A 20,956-nucleotide genomic window follows, 5' to 3' on the forward strand; every position below is an offset into this window, starting at 1 on the left:
CCAACACCATTTTCATTATCCAGAGACATCCAATCATACAGCTGTGATCTTCACATCAAAGCCTAGTTCACCCTGAGGAGATGGTGGTGGTTTTGCTTTCTCTAATAGAATAAGTCCCCAAGCAAATTGACTTCACCTAACAGCACATCGTTTTTGCTCATTTCCTCACATTTGAAATATCCTGAGCCATATCGATACATACATAACTGAATATTCACAAGTCAAGATGTCCAGACAGAGCACAACATTCATAACTATTTACATGTACAACATGTAGAAAAGGGACCTGAGTGATCATGGAGTACAAGCCCACATGGCTTTGGCTAAAAACAAACAGGAAACATATTTTGTTTACTTTTGATAACCAATTAAATAATAAGGCATATTATTTATTATTCTCATCTGTTAATGTTATGGCAATGATACAAATAAAATGGATGTGTAGTACCTTCAAAAACAATGATGTGTGTAGTACCTTCAAAACAATGATGTGTGTAGTACCTTCAAAAACAATGATGTGTGTAGTACCTTCAAAACAATGATGTGTGTAGTACCTTCAAAAACAATGATGTGTAGTACCTTCAAAAACAATGATGTGTAGTACCTTCAAAAACAATGATGTGTGTAGTACCTTCAAAAACAATGATGTGTAGTACCTTCAAAAACAATGATGTGTGTAGTACCTTCAAAACAATGATGTGTAGTACCTTCAAAAACAATGATGTGTAGTACCTTCAAAACAATGATGTGTAGTACCTTCAAAAACAATGATGTGTAGTACCTTCAAAACAATGATGTGTAGTACCTTCAAAACAATGATGTGTAGTACCTTCAAAAACAATGATGTGTAGTACCTTCAAAACAATGATGTGTAGTACCTTCAAAAACAATGATGTGTAGTACCTTCAAAAACAATGATGTGTAGTACCTTCAAAAACAATGATGTGTGTAGTACCTTCAAAAACAATGATGTGTAGTACCTTCAAAAACAATGATGTGTAGTACCTTCAAAAACGTTAAAGAAATTGTAAACGTTCTAGAGTATGAATCTGGAAAATCAGATCGACATGTCGAATTGCATGCCGCCAGCTATCATTCGTGCTTTCTACGTTTTTCATGTTGTCATTCATTTCTCTCGTTTAGTCCTTTCTTTCCCCGTCAGGATAATACAAGATGGAGAGATGTAGGGCGGATGGAGGAAAACAGAGGGCGAAGGTGGAGGAGGACAACATGGCCGATGACCAAAGACAATTGCTTAGTTCTGCAAAATTGCCAAACTTCAGCTCTTTCATATGTTGTCATTCATCCCTCTCTTTTCCCATTAGAATTAGAGGTCGACCGATTAATCAGAATGGCCGATTTCAAGTTTTCATAACAATCGGAAATCGGTATTTTTGGGCGACGATTTTGCCGATTTAAATGTATTTTTTAATATTTATTTAACTAGGCAAGTCAGTTAAGAACACATTGTTATTTTCAATGATGGCCTAGGAACGATGGGTTAACTGCCTTGTTCAGGGGCAGAACAACAGATTGTCAGCTCGGGGGACCCAATCTTGCAAACTTACAGTTAACTAGTCCAACGCTCTAACCACCTGCCTCTCAGTGCACTCCACGAGGAGCCTGCCTCTTACGCGAATGCAGTAGAAGCCCAGGTAAGTTGCTAGCTAGCATTAAACTTATCTTATAAAAAAACAATCAATCATAATCACTAGTTAACTACACATGGTTGATGATATTACTAGTTTATCTAGCGTGTCCTGCGTTGCATATAATCGATGCAACGCTGGGGGATGATTTAACAAAAGTGCATTTGCGAAAAAAAGCACAATCGTTGGACGACTGTACCTAACCATAAACACCAATGCCTATCTTAAAATCAATACACAGAAGTATATATTTTTAAACCTGCATATTTAGCTAAAAGAAATCCAGGTTAGCAGGTAATATTAACCAGGTGAAATTCTGTCACTTCTCCTGCGTTCATTGCATGCAGAGTCAGGGTATATGCAACAGTTTGGGCAGGCTGGCTCATTGCGAACTAATTTGCCAGAATTTTACGTAATTATGACATAACATTGAAGGTTGTACAATGTAACAAGAATATTTAGACGTAGGGAAGCCACCCGTTAGATAAAATACCAAACGGTTCCGTATTTCACTGAAATAATAAACGTTTTGTTTTCGAAATTATAGTTTCTGGATTCAACCATATTAATGACCAAAGGCTCGTATTTCTGTGTGTTATGTTGTAATTAAGTCTATGATTTGATAGAGTAGTCTGACTGAGCGATGGTAGGCAGCAGCAGGCTCGTAAGCATTCATTCAAACAGCACTTTTGTGCGTTTTTCCAGCAGCTCTTCGCAAGCACAGCGCTGTTTATGACTTCAAGCCTATCAGCCTAATGGCTGGTGTAACCAATGTGAAATAGCTAACTAGTTAGCTGGGTGTGCGCTAATAGCGTTTCAAACGTCACTCGCTCTGAGACTTTGAGTAGTTATTCCCTTTGCCTAGCAAGGGCCACGGCTTTTGTGGAGCGATGGGTAACGCTGCTTCGAGTGTGGCTGTTGTCGATGTGTTCCTGGTTCGAGCCCAGGTAGGGACGAGGAGAGGGACGGAAGCTATACTGTTACACTGGCAATATATAGTGCCTATAAGAACATCCAATAGTCAAAGGTATATGAGGTATAGAGAAATAGTCCTATAAATACTATATTAACTACAACCTAAAACCTCTTACCTGGGAATATTGAAGTCTCATGTTAAAAGGAACCACCAGCTTTCATATGTTCTCATGTTCTGAGCAAGGAACTAAAACGTTAGCTTTCTTACATGGCACATATTGCACTTTTACTTTCTTCTCCAACACTTTGTTTTTTGCATTATTTAAACCAAATTGAACCTATTTCATTATTTATTTGAGGCTAAATTTATTTTTATTGATGTATTATATTAAGTTAGTGTTCATTCAGTATTGTTGTAATTGTCATTATTACAAATAAATAACTTATTAAAAAAATAAAATAAAAAAAATAAAACAGAAATATATATATATTTTTTAAATCGTCCGATTAATCGGTATCGTCTTTTTTTGGTCCTCCAATACTCGGTATCGGCGTTGAAAAACCATAATCGGTCGACCTCTAATTAGAATCGCACAATATGAGGAGATAGCGAGGGTGGAGGAGGACATGACAGTGTGACCTGAAACAATTGCTTAGCTCTGCAAAATTGCCCAACCTCAGCTCTTTCTACAGTCTCTGATTTCCCAACGCTGAGCCTTTCAAACTACTCATCTACTGTTGAGGGCTGACTCACTGGCTGACTACTGTACTGCACACACAGCTTTTGTTAGCGCAACAGATTGTCAAGATTGGGCACTTATCTGCACTGAGAGCGTTCAACCAGCAGAGGGGGCTGTTGTAATGCCATTCAGCAGAAGGAGAGGAGGTGTAGCCAGTGAGAGCCCAGATCAGATGACCACAGTGCCCCTGCCAGAACTCTTGCCCTGTAGTGGGACACATTAATTAAAGGCTCCCTGAATGGAAGAAGTGATGAAACCAAGTAGTGTGCACCAGTGTGTCTTTGTGAGTGATTCTTTCATATCTGCGTGATTATATGATTATGTGTAATTGAAGGCATGGATCAAACGCCATTGTCAGATGGTAAATGCTTTTGAAGGGGTTGTGTGTGTGTGTGTTCAGTGTACTAACTAAAGCAGGGTTTTAACAGAGTAACGCTCATTCCTCCTTGGTGGTTTCTGTCCCGGCTCGTATTCAGAATAGCTGGGCGGAATGTCTGAATACATCTCTCCTCCTCCTCCTCTCCTGTGACCTCTGCCCTCTCCTCTCCTGCTGTTTTCCTCCTCATCTGAACTGAACGACCCTCTGCGGGAGCGGGAGTAGTTGCTGGGAGGCGGGGCGCGACGCTGCTCCTCAAACAGGTCATCTCTGGAGCGGGATCGAGGGACCCTGTCGCTGAGGTCGTCACGTGAACCTATTCGACCCCGCGCCCCCCGGCTCTCCCCGTCCAGAAAGTCTTCACTGTAGCTCCTTGGCATGCCACGGCTCCTTGACGGCGACGGGTAACGGCGCCCGCTGGCTTCGCTGCGGTCGTCACGGTGATTGGTGAAGCGACTCTCGCTGCGGCTGCTTCCTCTGGAGCTGGGTGGACGTGTTTTAGGAGCAAGCGGCGGCTGGCCCCCTCTCCGTCCTCCTCGTCCAGGCTGCTCTACGATGGGAGGCATCTGGATGACCCCCCGGTACTCCACGGCCCCATCGTCCAGGCCAGAGAGCATGCTGGGAGGACCCGCTGAGAAGGGGACGTGCTGGGGCATCATGTGCTGAGGGGGAGGGGGTATCATCTGGAGCTGCTGGTGGTGGGGTTGGGGCTGCATCATGGGGCTGGTCCCATCCATGCCCCTCACCTGGCTCTCCAGGTAGTCCAGCATCTGCTTGTTGCCGGGATTTTGGTTGCCGTAGATGCTGGCAGCGTGGACACTGGGGGGCATGTTGTAGCCAGATGGGGGAGGGGGTAGGGGCATGGGGGCCATGGCAATGCTCTTCCCTGATTGGGAGCCTGATGGGACAGAGAAAACCATGATAAGTGACAAATATGGATTTGTTAAAAACACATTTAGAAGATCAGAAGCATAGCTCTGCAGTGTGTGTGTAAGACTCCGTGTGGGTGTGTGTGGTACTAACCTCCATACAGCAGAGGGTTCATCTGTGAGGATCCGTGGCTCATGGGGCTGTAGATGGGCTGACCTCCCATCCATGGACCCATGGCCCTCTGGGCATCCTTCATCATCCTGTGCTGCATCACCGCTGGAGAGACACAGAGGAAGAGGTGAGATGGAGCCTAAGTGTGTGAGAAAGAGAGAAGAGAGGCCCTTCCCTACCTTTCTCAGGACAGCAGCAGGTCTGTGGGCAGCAGGGGCAGACAGAGAGGCCCTTCCCTACCTTTCTCAGGACAGCAGCAGGTCTGTGGGCAGCAGGGACAGACAGAGAGGCCCTTCCCTACCTTTCTCAGGACAGCAGCAGGTCTGTGGGCAGCAGGGGCAGCGGACGTAGCAGCAGCACCTCTGAGGACAACACTGGCAGCAGCAGATACAGAAGAGCAGGATGAGGAGCAGAGCTCCAATCACTATGAACAGCACCGTCAGCCAGTCTGGAGACAGCCACAACACAGGAAATCATTACATCAGATGATACTTACTAGGTCGGGAAACAGACATGCACTTATACCCATGTCACTTCATTTCGAGTCCATTCCCACCAGGGTCCGTATTTACAAAGTGCTTCACAGTAGGACTAGTGCTGATATAAGCTATGGCTTCTCCTAATGAATAAGATGACATGGAAACATACATCTGTGATAATCGATCATTTCAATAAGCATTTTTCTACAGCTGGCCATGCTTTCCACCTGGCTACTCCTACCCCAGCCAACAGCTCTGTACCCCCCGCAGAAACTTTCCCAAGCCCCCCTCCCCACTTCTCCTTCACCCAAATCCAGACAGCTGAGGTTCTGAAAGATCTGCAAAATCTGGACGCCTACAAATCAGCCGGGCTAGACAATCTGGACCCTCTCTTTCTAAAATTATCTGCCAAAATTGTTGCAACCCCTATTACTAGCCTGTTCAACCTCTTTCGTATCGTCTGAGATCCCGAAAGATTGGAAAGCTGCCGCGGTCATCCCCCTCTTCAAAGGGGGAGACACTCTGGACCCAAACTGTTATAGACCTATATCCATCCTGCCATGCCTTTCTCAAATCAACAGAAGTCAACAGATTACCGACTATTTCGAAACCCACCGTACCTTCTCCGCTATGCAATCTGGTTACTAGCTGGTCATGGGTGCACCTCAGCCACGCTCGAGGTCCTAAACGATATCATAACCGCCATCTACAAAAGACAGTACTGTGCAGCCGTCTTCATCGACCTGGCCAAGGCTTTCGACTGTCAATCATCGCATTCTTATCGGCAGACTCAATAAGCCTTGGTTTCTCAAATGATTGCCTCGCCTGGTTCACCAACTACTTCTCGGATAGAGTTCAGTGTGTCAAATTGGAGGGCCTGCTGTCCGGACCTCTGGGGTCCGGACAATTCGGACAATTCTTGGGCCAAGTCTTTTCTCTGTATACATCAATGATGTCGCTCTTGCTGCTGGTGATTCTCTGATCCACCTCTACGCAGACGACACCATTCGGTATACAGCTACCCCTTCTTTGGACACTGTGTTAACAAACCTCCAAACGAGCTTCAATGCCATATACAACACTCCTTCCGTGGCCTCCAACTGCTTTTAAATGCTAGTAAAACTAAATGCATGCTCTCCAACTGATTGCTGCCTACACCCGCCCGCCCGACTAGCATCACTACTCTGGATGGTTCTGACTTAGAATATGTGGACAACTACAAATACCTAGGTGTCTGGTTAGACTGTAAACTCTCCTTCCAGACTCACATTAAGCATCTCCAATCCAAAATTAAATCTAGAATCGGCTTCCTATTTCGCAACAAAGCATCCTTCACTCATGCTGCCAAACATACCCTCGTAAAACTGACTATCCTACTGATCCTTGACTTCAGCGATGCCATTTACAAAATAGCCTCCAACTCTACTCAGCAAACTGGATGCAGTCTATCACAGTGCCATCCGTTTTGTCAACAAAGCCTCATATACTACCCACCACTGCGACCTGAATGCCCTCGTTGGCTGGCCCTCGCCTAACCCACTGGCTCCAGGTCATCTATAAGTCTTTGCTAGGTAAAGCCCCACCTTTTCTCAGCTCACTATAGCAACACCCACTCGTAGCACGCGCTCCAGCAGGTATATTTCACTGGTCATCCCCAAAGCCAACACCTACTTTGGCATCCTTTCCTTCCAGTTTTCTGCTGCTAATGACTGGAATGAATTTCAAAAATCACTGAAGCTGGAGACTTATATCTCACTCTCTAACTTTAAGCATCAGCTGTCAGAGCAGCTTACCGATCGATTACTGTACCTGTACACAGCCCATCTGTAAATAGAACACCCAACTACCTCATCCCCAAGCCTTAGGAAGTGCAATCGGACCAAATTTACACTATCTTGGATAGGCATATACTTGAAAATCTACAAACCTCAGATTTCCCACTTCCTGGTTGGATTTCTTCTCAAGTTTTTGCCTGCCATATTAGTTCTGTTATAGTCACAGACATCATTCAAACAGTTTTAGAAACTTCAGAGTGTTTTATATCCAAATATACTAATAATATGCATATATTAGCAACTGGGCCTGAGTAGCAGGCAGTTTACTCTGGGCACCTTATTCATCCAAGCTACTCAATACTGATGACCTGGACAGGAAGGACCTCTTAACGAATCAGAAGACATGGACAGGAAGGACCTGATCCTAGATCAGCACTGACTCAGAGACACACGGCCCTGGTTGTGGTCATAGCTGTGGTTGTGGTCAACTTACTGTAGACCATGAGTTTGATCACGCCATCCAAGCCTCCGCTGGTGTCTCCCGTGGCTTCCACAGAACAGTAGTAAACTCCGTTGTCCCACCACATGATCTCATTGATCACCAGGTCAGCCTCTGTGGGGGAAGACAGGCCCAACAACGTCAAACCACTACAGAGTAGCAACAACCAGCACACATTCACACGTTGTTTCTCAATCCATTCTTCTGGGAACCTCCAGTCATTTCACATTGTTGTTGTATTCCACCACTATTTGGATTAGTTAACGCAGGTGTGACATTGTGACTGGATTAAAGTTACAAAATTCCAGTAACACTCCTAAAATTCCCAGGTTTTCCAGAAATGCCCAGGTTGGATGATTTCCAGTATCAGGAGGGATTTAAGCAGGGAATTTGGAATTCTCCCACCAGGATTTCTATCAAACTGGGGGATTTAGGGGAAGTTAGTGGAATTTTGCAACACAAGGCTGTCTAGACTCACTGTTCTGGACGGAGATCTTGCGTTCCCGGTACTCTGTGCCCAGTATGGCCTCGTTGGAGCCTCTCTTCTGGACGATGATCCTCACCGTGCGCTGGCGGTCTGGGCAGTCATTGGCCGGGTCCTGACCCAGCTGCAGAGCATTCTGGTACGCTATAGAGGGAGATATGTTTCATGCAGAAGTGAGTGTTGCTGTACATTACCAGTCATTTCATTCATATTTCAGGTTCTAGAGTGAGACAGGAAGTTTGGGCCTCACTACAAACCTGAAGAAAACACTACAGCAAACTCATCTACCCAACCACTAACAACCTTAGAACTAGCCAAACTGTAGCCCAACTAGTTAACATGTAGCCCAACTCCCAAACCCAGCTCCAGGCCAGTTCCCTTCACTTCCACCATAACTAACCCGGGGACTAGTACAGGGTCCATAACTAACCCGGGGACTAGTACAGGGTCCATAACTAACCCGGGGACTAGTACAGGGTCCATAACTAACCCGGGGACTAGGACAGGGTCCATAACTAACCCGGGGACTAGGACAGGGTCCATAACTAACCCGGGGACTAGGACAGGGTCCATAACTAACCCGAGGACTAGTACAGGGTCCATAACTAACCCGGGGACTAGTACAGGGTCCATAACTAACCCGGGGACTAGTACAGGGTCCATAACTAACCCGGGGACTAGTACAGGGTCCATAACTAACCCGGGGACTAGTACAGGGTCCATAACTAACCCGGGGACTAGTACAGGGTCCATAACTAACCCAGGGACTAGGACAGGCTCCATAACTAACCTTGGGACTAGGGTCCATAACTAACCCGGGGACTAGGACAGGGTCCATAACTAACCCGGGGACTAGGACAGGGTCCATAACTAACCCGGGGACTAGGACAGGGTCCATAACTAACCTTGGGACTAGGGTCCATAACTAACCTTGGGACTAGGGTCCATAACTAACCTTGGGACTAGGACAGGGTCCATAACTAACCCAGGGACTAGGACAGGGTCCATAACTAACCTTGGGACTAGGGTCCATAACTAACCTTGGGACTAGGGTCCATAACTAACCTTGGGACTAGGGTCCATAACTAACCCGGGGACTAGTACAGGGTCCATAACTAACCCGGGGACTAGGACAGGGTCCATAACTAACCCGGGGACTAGGACAGGGTCCATAACTAACCTGGGGACTAGGACAGGGTCCATAACTAACCCGGGGACTAGGACAGGGTCCATAACTAACCCGGGGACTAGGACAGGGTCCATAACTAACCCGGGGACTAGGACAGGGTCCATAACTAACCTTGGGACTAGGGTCCATAACTAACCTTGGGACTAGGGTCCATAACTAACCCGGGGACTAGGACAGGGTCCATAACTAACCCGGGGACTAGGACTAGGGTCCATAACTAACCTTGGGAGTAGTACTCCAGGATGGGGTCCTTGCAGAAGGACTTGTATCGCCAGGTGACCTGGACATCCTGCTGGTTAGCGGAGGTGGAGTAATCACACTTCAGGATGACGGAGGCAAACAGAGCTGTACTCCTCTCTGTCTGAGGAACATTCACCTGGACGCTCTGCACCTCTGATGGGAGAGAATACTTCATGTCAGTGTGTGTGTGTGTGTGTGTACATATGTGTGTGTGTGTGTGTACATATGTGTGTGTGTGTGTGAGAGAGAGTTTTTGAAAGAAAAGCACATTTTTGTCCATTAAAATAACATCAAATTAAATCAGTGTAGACATTGTTGATGTTGTAAGTGACTGGAAACTGCAGAATATTTAATGGAATATCTACAGTTGAAGTTTACATACACTTGGAGTCATTAAAACTTGTTTTTCAACCACTCCACAAATTTCTTCTTCACAAACTATAGTTTTGGCAAGTCGGTCAGGACATCTACTTTGTGTATTACACAAGTAATTTTTCCAACAATTGTTTACAGACAGATTATTACAGTGAATTATAAGTGAATGTGGGTCTGAAGTTTACATACATGAGTTGACTGTGCATTTAAACAGCTTGGAAAATTCCAGAAAATGTCATGGCTTTAGAAGCTTCTGATAGGCTAATTGACATCATTTGAGTCAATTGGAGGTGTACCTGTGGATGTATTTCAAGGCCTAACTTCAAACTCAGTGCCTCTATGCTTGACATCATGGGAAAATCAGCCAAGACCTCATAAAAAAATGTAGACCTCCACAAGTCTGGCTCATCCTTGGGAGCAATTTCCAAACGCCTGAAGGTACCACGTTCATCTGTACAAACAATAGTTTGCAAGTATAAACACCATGGGACCACGCAGCCGTCATACCGCTCAGGAAGGAGACGCATTCTGTCTCCTATAGAAGGCCAGCATCCCGGAGTCGCCTCTTCACTGTTGACGTTGAGACTGGACAGAGGAACTCTGCCTAGAAGGCCAGCATCCCGGAGTCGCCTCTTCACTGTTGACGTTGAGACTGGTGTTTTGTGGGTACTTTTAAATGAAGCTTGCTTTGTGAGGCGTTGGTTTCTACAACTAGACATTCTAATGTACTTGTTCTTTTGCTCAGTTGTGCGTTAACCCTATCAGTCCCGCTTCTCATTGATCTGCACATCCAGCCCTTATATTTATTCTCACAATGAAGTGTTTTAACATTGTATTTTCAGGACAACCAGGGCTACAAGTAGAACACAAAACTATTTGACATAAACAGTTGTATTGATGCGTTTTATTGACAAATGCCAATACAAAACATAAGGTCCACCAAAGCAAAAACAAGTACAGAAATGGTTTGCTCACTGGGAAATATCCAACTAGTCAGTGACAACTGTGTGGAGTTGTGACAGCAACTATGTAAACCTATTACAGTGTTATAGACTCTATGTCCTGGGATTTACTATGTAGAAGAACCCCTTACAGTATTATAGACACTATGTCCTGGGATTTACTATGTAGAAGAACCCCTTACAGTGTTATAGACACTATGTCCTGGGATTTACTATGTAGAAGAACCCCTTACAGTGTTATAGACACTATGTCCTGGGATTTACTATGTAGAAGAACCCCTTACAGTGTTATAGACACTATGTCCTGGGATTTACTATGTAGAAGAACCCCTTACAGTGTTATAGACACTATGTCCTGGGATTTACTATGTAGAAGAACCCCTTACAGTGTTATAGACACTATGTCCTGGGATTTACTATGTAGAAGAACCCCTTACAGTATTATAGACACTATGTCCTGGGATTTACTATGATCTATGTAGAAGAAACCCTTACAGTATTATAGACACTATGTCCTATGATCTGCTATGTGGAAGAACCTTACCTTCTAGCGAGTCTTCTGTAGCTTGTGAGGTCATAGACCTAAACATGTCACACGTGCGTGTTCCTGAGAGCCTCAGCTTTTCAGAGATCGCTTTAAATAGTTTGTAGCTCAATCCATTCGGACTGCCCTAGTCTCACAAACACCGCTCTAGCTCAGCCCCCGTTAAATCACAGACGAATCGTTGGTACCAAAATGCGCTGGCGTTCCGGTGGGAATCATTGGGTTAAAGCATATTGAATGAGATAGAGAGAATAAAAGAATGGGGTAGAGTATGTGTACGTGTGTTGACAGAGCCCTGCTGAAGGTGGTTCAACTGGAAAAACTAGTGACTGAAAGCAAGAGACAGCTGCCACAGGAAACAGTTTGATTCAAATAGACTCAACTTCCATTTTGATTGTAAAAAATACCTCTACAGTATAGGCCAGGTGTATTCAACTCTTACCGTACGACAGCGTTCTCCAACCCTGTTCCTGGAGAGCTACCCTCCTGTACGTTTTCACTCTAAATCCAGGTGTAACTAACCTGGTTCAGTTTATCAAGCAGCTAATTATTAGAATCAGGTGTGCTAGATTAAGGTTAGAGTGAAAACCTACGGGACGGTTTCTCCCCAGGGACAGTTTTGGAGAGCCCTGACAAAACGCAGTGGAACTGGCGTTGAGGTCCAGAGTTGAGGGATATCGGCAATAGACCACCATTTACAACCTGGTTTTAGAGCATTCCGTATGATTCTGTATGTAAATCCGAGACACCCCATTTAGTGTGATATATTAAGTTTCATATGGTATGCATTACATTTATATGTCCAGCACACATTTCCTATGATATGTTAAGACTTACAATTCGTATTACATCTTACGAATTTGCAAAAAGTACAATATGTTAGGAATTTGCAAACAGTATGATATGTTACAAATTCTAGCTAGGTGGTTAACGTTAGACAGCATGCTAACGTTAGCTAGGCTAGGGGTTAAGGTTGAGTTTAGGAGTTAGGTTAAAGGAATAAGGCTAGTGTTAGGGGAAGGGTTAGCTAAAACTGTTAAGGGGAAGGGTTAGCTAACATGCTAAGTAGATGCAAAGTAGCAATTAGTTGAAAAGTTCCTAATTAGCTAAAATGCTGAAGTTGTCTGTGATGAACTGGTAACCTTTGGGTTGCTAGAGCTAGACGTTTGCATTATACACCCACCCATCCACCCTACTGTAGTTTTTGCCTTAAGTAACAGTTTGTCTTCTGTAACCATACCAAACATAACAAATCACACTAAATGGAGTTTCCCGGATTTACGTACAGAATAATACGAAAAGCTCTGAGACCAGGTTGCCATTTAGCCTAGTCAGGTTATGACTCGGGGTATATGTCCTTGAATACCCTCCATAATTACTATTATTGAGGTGCAATGTCAGGATAACTAACACCCATTCTCTCCCGCCCCCTCAGCTGGAGCCAAACCAACAGGAGTTTTGCTCAAAAAAAAAGGTGAATTCCATTTTCAATCTACAGTATTTCACTGAGTAGGTCTAAATCTAGATAAGGATCAGTATCTGTAACTTGATAGGACGACCGTGCGAGTCATCGTGAGAACTCATCGGAATCTGTCCATCATGTGACCGATACCCCGGCTCGTGCCTAACTGGCTAGTCATTGGAACTTTTTGGGTTGTGGATGGATTCATTAGAATAGCATACACTTTTGACGCGACTAAATGAAACGAAGCTCTAATGCAAGAACAGGACGAATTGACAACATTTAACGATTCAAATATAAATTGCTCATTTTCATCAACAAAAACTCACCTGTCGGTAGGGAAGAGAGGACGAACGCGGCCAGTATCAACCTCCTCATCGTTGATGATTGATCCATTAAACTAATAAATATTATCTCGTCCAATTTATTATCTATTAAAAAAAAGTAAAGACCTAAATTATCCTCCTAAACAGACTCCCCATCGTTCTGTCTGTCTTGTGTTTTGTCTTGAACACGGCTCCTTCCTTGTCCGACACCTTTCGGGAATTTGGTTTGATGGCTGCGGAGACAGACAGACCCCACCCCGAAACAGGTGCTGTATGTGACGTAGACAGGTGCTTCCTACCGCAGAATGGCAGGAAGCCGCTATGAGAATACAGAATGAAAGCGACGGTAAATCTGTAATATGTTAATTAATTCGATATTTAAATAATTACTTTAATACATACATTAATATTCAGCCTTTTTCAAATGTGATTTAGGGTCTTTTTTTTTTACACATGACATTGTTAGGCAATAATTAGCCTATAGTGAGATGTTTTTACTTCGTTTGGAATACATTCATTCAAAAGGTTCATTTTTAATGTTAGATGAATATAATTTAAAAGGCAAAGAGACTGTAGCCTACAACTGTAGCCTCCAGGGGACTGGAGGCCTAGTATGAAACCACTGGATGTTCCCAGTAGCCTAGACCCTGTAGCCTCCAACTGTAGCCTCCAGGGGACAGGTCTAGTATGAAACCACTGGATGTTCCCAGTAGCCTAGACCCTGTAGCCTCCAACTGTAGCCTCCAGGGGACTGGAGGTCTAGTATGAAACCACTGGATGTTCCCAGTAGCCTCCAACTGTAGCCTCCAGGGGACTGGAGGTCTAGTATGAAACCACTGGATGTTCCCAGTAGCCTAGACCTTGTAGCCTCCAACTGTAGCCTCCAGGGGACTGGAGGTCTAGTATGAAACCACTGGATGTTCCCAGTAGCCTAGACCCTGTAGCCTCCAGGGGACTGGAGGTCTAGTATGAAACCACTGGATGTTCCCAGTAGCCTAGACCCTGTAGCCTCCAACTGTAGCCTCCAGGGGACTGGAGGTCTAGTATGAAACCACTGGATGTTCCCAGTAGCCTCCAACTGTAGCCTCCAGGGGACTGGAGGTCTAGTATGAAACCACTGGATGTTCCCAGTAGCCTAGACCGTGTAGCCTCCAACTGTAGCCTCCAGGGGACTGGAGGTCTAGTATGAAACCACTGGATGTTCCCAGTAGCCTAGACCCTGTAGCCTCCAACTGTAGCCTCCAGGGGACAGGAGGTCTAGTATGAAACCACTGGATGTTCCCAGTAGCCTAGACCCTGTAGCCTCCAGGGGATAGGAGGTCTAGTATGAAACCACTGGATGTTCCCAGTAGCCTAGACCCTATAGCCTCCAGGGGACTGGAGGTCTAGTATGAAACCACTGGATGTTCCCAGTAGCCTAGACCCTGTAGCCTCCAACTGTAGCCTCCAGGGGACTGGAGGTCTAGTATGAAACCACTGGATGTTCCCAGTAGCCTAGACCCTGTAGCCTCCAACTGTAGCCTCCAGGGGACAGGAGGTCTAGTATGAAACCACTGGATGTTCCCAGTAGCCTAGACCCTGTAGCCTCCAACTGTAGCCTCCAGGGGACAGGAGGTCCCCAACTCTGTTGTTCCAGCGCTCTGTTGTTCCGGCGCCGACAGAGATGGCTGCCTCGCTTCGCGTTCCTAGGAAACTATGCAGTTTTTTGTTTTTTTACATGTTATTTCTTACATTAGTACCCCAGGTCATCTTAGGTTTCATTACATACAGTCGAGAAGAACTACTGAATATAAGATCAGCGTCAACTCACCATCAGTACGACCAAGAATATGTTTTTCACGACTCGGATCCTGTGTTCTGCCTTACAAACAGGACAACGGAGTGGATTCCATGCAGCGACCCAAAAAAACGACTCCGAAAGAGAGGGAAACGAGGCGGTCTTCTGGTGAGACTCCGGAGATGGGCACACCGTGCACCACTCCCTAGCATTCTTCTTGCCAATGTCCAGTCTCTTGACAACAAGGTTGATGAAATCCGAGCAAGGGTAGCATTCCAGAGGGACATCAGGGACTGTAACGTTCTCTGCTTCACGGAAACATGGCTCACCGGAGAGACGCTATCCGAAGCGGTGCAGCCAACGGGTTTCTCCACGCATCGCGCCGACAGAAACAAACATCTTTCTGGTAAGAAGAGGGGCGGGGGCGTATGCCTTATGGCCAACGTGACATGGTGTGATGAAAGAAACATACAGGAACTCAAATCCTTCTGTTCACCTGATTTAGAATTCCTCACAATCAAATGTAGACCGCATTATCTACCAAGAGAATTCTCTTCGATTATAATCACAGCCGTATATATCCCCCCCCAAGCAGACACATCGATGGCTCTGAACGAACTTGATTTAACTCTCTGCAAACTGGAAACGATTTATCCGGAGGCTGCATTCATTGTAGCTGGGGATTTTAACAAGGCTAATCTGAAAACAAGACTCCCTAAATTTTATCAGCATATCGATTGCGCAACCAGGGGTGGAAAGACCTTGGATCATTGTTACTCTAACTTCCGCGACGCATATAAGGCCCTGCCCCACCCCCCTTTCGGAAAAGCTGACCACGACTCCATTTTGTTGATCCCTGCCTACAGACAGAAACTAAAACAAGAGGCTCCCACGCTGAGGTCTGTCCAACGCTGGTCCGACCAAGCTGACTCCACACTCCAAGACTGCTTCCATCACGTGGACTGGGAGATGTTTCGTATTGCGTCAGATAACAACATTGACGAATACGCTGATTCGGTGTGCGAGTTCATTAGAACGTGCGTTGAAGATGTCGTTCCCATAGCAACGATTAAAACATTCCCTAACCAGAAACCGTGGATTGATGGCAGCATTCGTGTGAAACTGAAAGCGCGAACCACTGCTTTTAATCAGGGCAAGGTGTCTGGTAACATGACTGAATACAAACAGTGCAGCTATTCCCTCCGCAAGGCTATCAAACAAGCTAAGCGCCAGTACAGAGACAAAGTAGAATCTCAATTCAACGGCTCAGACACAAGAGGCATGTGGCAGGGTCTACAGTCAATCATGGACTACAGGAAGAAATCCAGCCCAGTCACGGACCAGGATGTCTTGCTCCCAGGCAGACTAAATAACTTTTTTGCCCGCTTTGAGGACAATACAGTGCCACTGACACGGCCTGCAACGAAAACATGCGGTCTCTCCTTCACTGCAGCCGAGGTGAGTAAGACATTTAAACGTGTTAACCCTCGCAAGGCTGCAGGCCCAGACGGCATCCCCAGCCGCGCCCTCAGAGCATGCGCAGACCAGCTGGCCGGTGTGTTTACGGACATATTCAATCAATCCCTATACCAGTCTGCTGTTCCCACATGCTTCAAGAGGGCCACCATTGTTCCTGTTCCCAAGAAAGCTAAGGTAACTGAGCTAAACGACTACCGCCCCGTAGCACTCACATCCGTCATCATGAAGTGCTTTGAGAGACTAGTCAAGGACCATATCACCTCCACCCTACCTGACACCCTAGACCCACTCCAATTTGCTTACCGCCCAAATAGGTCCACAGACGATGCAATCTCAACCACACTGAACATTGCCCTAACCCATCTGGACAAGAGGAATACCTATGTGAGAATGCTCTTCATCGACTACAGCTCGGCATTCAACACCATAGTACCCTCCAAGCTCGTCATCAAGCTCGAGACCCTGGGTCTCGACCCCGCCCTGTGCAACTGGGTACTGGACTTCCTGACGGGCCGCCCCCAGGTGGTGAGGGTAGGCAACAACATCTCCTCCCCGCTGATCCTCAACACTGGGGCCCCACAAGGGTGCGTTCTGAGCCCTCTCCTGTACTCCCTGTTCACCCACGACTGCGTGGCCACGCACGCCTCCAACTCAATCATCAAGTTTGCGGACGACACAACAGTGGTAGGCTTGATTACCAACAACGACGAGACGGCCTACAGGGAGGAGGTGAGGGCCCTCGGAGTGTGGTGTCAGGAAAATAACCTCACACTCAACGTCAACAAAACTAAGGAGATGATTGTGGACTTCAGGAAACAGCAGAGGGAACACCCCCCTATCCACATCGATGGAACAGTAGTGGAGAGGGTAGCAAGTTTTAAGTTCCTCGGCATACACATCACAGACAAACTGAATTGGTCCACTCACACAGACAGCATCGTGAAGAAGGCGCAGCAGCGCCTCTTCAACCTCAGGAGGCTGAAGAAATTTGGCTTGTCACCAAAAGCACTCACAAACTTCTACAGATGCACAATCGAGAGCATCCTGGCGGGCTGTATCACCGCCTGGTATGGCAACTGCACCGCCCTCAACCGTAAGGCTCTCCAGAGGGTAGTGAGGTCTGCACAACGCATCACCGGGGGCAAACTACCTGCCCTCCAGGACACCTACACCACCCGATGCTACAGGAAGGCCATAAAGATCATCAAGGACATCAACCACCCGAGCCACTGCCTGTTCACCCCGCTGTCATCCAGAAGGCGAGCTCAGTACAGGTGCATCAAAGCTGGGACCGAGAGACTGAAAAACAGCTTCTATCTCAAGGCCATCAGACTGTTAAACAGCCACCACTAACATTGAGTGGCTGCTGCCAACACACTGTCAATGACACTGACTCAACTCCAGCCACTTTAATAATGGGAATTGATGGGAAATGATGTAAATATATCACTAGCCACTTTAAACAATGCTACCTTATATAATGTTACTTACCCTACATTATTCATCTCATATGCATACGTATATACTGTACTCTATATCATCGACTGCATCCTTATGTAATACACGTATCACTAGCCACTTTAACTATGCCACTTTGTTTACATACTCATCTCATATGTTATACTGTACTCGATATCATCTACTGTATCTTGCCTATGCTGCTCTGTACCATCACTCATTCATATATCCTTATGTACATATTCTTTATCCCCTTACACTGTGTATAAGACAGTAGTTTTTTGGAATTGTTAGTTAGATTACTTGTTCGTTATTACGGCATTGTCGGAACTAGAAGCACAAGCATTTCGCTACACTCGCATTAACATCTGCTAACCATGTGTATGTGACAAATAAAATTTGATTTGATTTGATTTGATTTAGTATGAAACCACTGGATGTTCCCAGTAGCCTAGACCCTATAGCCTCCAACTGTAGCCTCCAGGGGACAGGAGGTCTAGTATGAAACCACTGGATGTTCCCAGTAGCCTAGACCCTATAGCCTACAACGGGTGAAGTGATCCAGGGGACAGGAGGCCTAGTTTGAAACCACTGGATGTTACAGGGGACTGGAGGCCTAGTATGAAACCACTGGATGTTCCCAGTAGCCTAGACCCTATAGCCTCCAGGGGACTGGAGGTCTAGTATGAAACCACTGGATGTTCCCAGTAGCCTAGACCCTGTAGCCTCCAACTGTAGCCTCCAGGGGACTGGAGGTCTAGTATGAAACCACTGGATGTTCCCAGTAGCCTAGACCCTGTAGCCTCCAACTGTAGCCTCCAGGGGACAGGAGGTCTAGTATGAAACCACTGGATGTTCCCAGTAGCCTAGACCCTGTAGCCTCCAACTGTAGCCTCCAGGGGACAGGAGGTCTAGTATGAAACCACTGGATGTTCCCAGTAGCCTAGACCCTGTAGCCTCCAGGGGACAGGAGGTCTAGTATGAAACCACTGGATGTTCCCAGTAGCCTAGACCCTATAGCCTACAACGGGTGAAGTGATCCAGGGGACAGGAGGCCTAGTTTGAAACCACTGGATGTTACAGGGGACTGGAGGCCTAGTATGAAACCACTGGATGTGACCAGTAGCCGAGACCCTGTGCTGACGTAAACGTTGCTGACTTTGTGACGGTTTTAGATGAGGGTGGGAATCCATTCAGTCCACATCATAATACTTGTTAATTCATTTTATGGAAATAATCCCATTCTAGCTGTTTGATGGCAACCAGTGTAGCAGCCAAACACCTGTAACTAAGCAACCAGTGTAGCAGCCAAACACCTGTAACTAAGCAACCAGTGTAGCAGCCTAACACCTGTAAACTAAGCAACCAGTGTAGCAGCCTAACACCTGTAAACTAAGCAACCAGTGTAGCAGCCAAACACCTGTAACTAAGCAACCTGTGTAGCAGCCAAACACCTGTAAACTAAGCAACCAGTGTAGCAGCCTAACACCTGTAAACTAAGCAAACAGTGTAGCAGCCTAACACCTGTAAACTAAGCAACCAGTGTAGCAGCCTAACACCTGTAAACTAAGCAAACAGTGTAGCAGCCTAACACCTGTAAACTAAGCAACCAGTGTAGCAGCCTAACACCTGTAAACTAAGCAACCAGTGTAGCAGCCTAACACCTGTAAACTAAGCAACCAGTGTAGCAGTCTAACACCTGGAAACTAAGCAACCAGTGTAGCAGCCTAACACCTGTAAACTAAGCAAACAGTGTAGCAGCCTAACACCTGTAACTAAGCAACCAGTGTAGCAGCCTAACACCTGTAACTAAGCAACCAGTGTAGCAGCCTAACACCTGTAAACTAAGCAAACATTGGCTTAGCATCTCTTTCCCTCCCCTTCTATCTCTCTCTCTCCCTCCCTCCCCTTCTCTCTCTCTCCCTCCCTCCCCTTCTTTCTTTCTCTCTCCCTCCCCTTCTTTCTCTCTCCCTCCCCTTCTCTCTCCCTCTCTCCCTCCCCTTCTTTCTCTCTCCCTCCCTCCCCTTCTTTCTCTCTCCCTCCCTCCCCTTCTTTCTCTCTCCTTCCCCTTCTTTCTCTCTCCCTCCCTCCCCTTTCTCTCTCCCTCCCTCCCCTTCTCTCTCTCTCCCTCCCTCCCCTTCTTTCTCTCTCTCTCCCTCCCTCCCCTTCTTTCTCTCTCTCTCCCTCCCCCCCTTCTTTCTCTCTCCCTCCCTCCCCTTCTTTCTCTCTCTCTCCCTCCCTCCCCTTCTTTCTCTCTCTCTCCCCCCCTCCCCTTCTTTCTCTCTCCCTCCCCTTCTTTCTCTCTCCCTCCCTCCCCCTTCTCTCTCCCTCCCTCCCCCTTCTCTCTCCCTCCCTCCCTCCCCTTCTTCTCTCTCTCCCTCCCTCCCCTTCTCTCTCCCTCCCTCCCTCCCCTTCTTTCTCTCTCTCCCTCCCTCCCCCTTCTCTCTCCCTCCCTCCCCTTCTCTCTCTCTCCCTCCCTCCCCTTCTTTCTCTCTCCCTCCCTCCCCTTCTTTCTCTCTCCCTCCCTCCCCTTCTTTCTCTCTCTCTCCCTCCCCCCCTTCTTTCTCTCTCTCTCCCTCCCCCCCTTCTTTCTCTCTCTCTCCCTCCCTCCCCTTCATTCTCTCTCTCTCCCTCCCCCCCTTCTTTCTCTCTCCTTCCCTCCCCTTCTTTCTCTCTCCCTCCCTCCCCTTCTTTCTCTCCCCCCCTGTTTTGTGTGTTATCTGGCACTGTCTTGTGTAAACCTCTTAGCAATGTTTTAGTGCCCTGTGAACATAGTTTCCCAATGGACAAAGCATGCGACCCCAGGACATTACCATGTGAATGTAAAGCCTATAAAGCCCCACAGGCCTGGGGCCAACAGGTCTCAGAGCAGAGCCAGCGGCCCCCTGGTTCCCCCCAGCCGGCGACCGACAGGCTGCTTGTTCAACTCCGAGGAGACAACAGGTCTCAGAGCAGAGCCAGCGGCCCCCTGGTTCCCCCCAGCCGGGGACCGACATGCTGCTTGTTCAACTCTGAGGAGACAACAGGACTTAGGGCAGAGCCAGGTTGCCCCAAAATGGCATCCTATATTCCCTATGTAGTGCACTACTTTTTGGGCTCTGGTCAAAAATAATTTACTATGTAGGGAATAGGGTGCTATTTGCCCCAGTAAAAAGTAGTGCACTATATATGAAATAGAGTGCAATT

At 46.5% G+C, this 20,956-nt stretch overlaps 1 protein-coding gene across 1 annotated transcript; it reads right to left on the bottom strand.

Moving 5' to 3' along the window:
- Positions 1–2,926: 2,926 nt before the first annotated feature.
- LOC109878066 (immunoglobulin-like domain-containing receptor 1) lies at positions 2,927–13,323 on the bottom strand. The gene is made up of 7 exons (XM_031813391.1): positions 13,060–13,323; positions 9,370–9,540; positions 7,953–8,102; positions 7,469–7,588; positions 5,023–5,169; positions 4,704–4,826; positions 2,927–4,578 (listed from the first exon to the last, which is right to left on the bottom strand). The coding sequence occupies exons 1-7, from the start codon at positions 13,124–13,126 to the stop codon at positions 3,713–3,715; spliced, it is 1,644 nt and encodes a 547-aa protein (XP_031669251.1). The 5' UTR covers positions 13,127–13,323; the 3' UTR covers positions 2,927–3,712.
- Positions 13,324–20,956: the final 7,633 nt, after the last annotated feature.

Source organism: Oncorhynchus kisutch, unplaced genomic scaffold, assembly GCF_002021735.2.
Source record: "Oncorhynchus kisutch isolate 150728-3 unplaced genomic scaffold, Okis_V2 Okis05a-Okis16b_hom, whole genome shotgun sequence".
NCBI classification, from domain to species: Eukaryota; Metazoa; Chordata; class Actinopteri; order Salmoniformes; family Salmonidae; genus Oncorhynchus; species Oncorhynchus kisutch.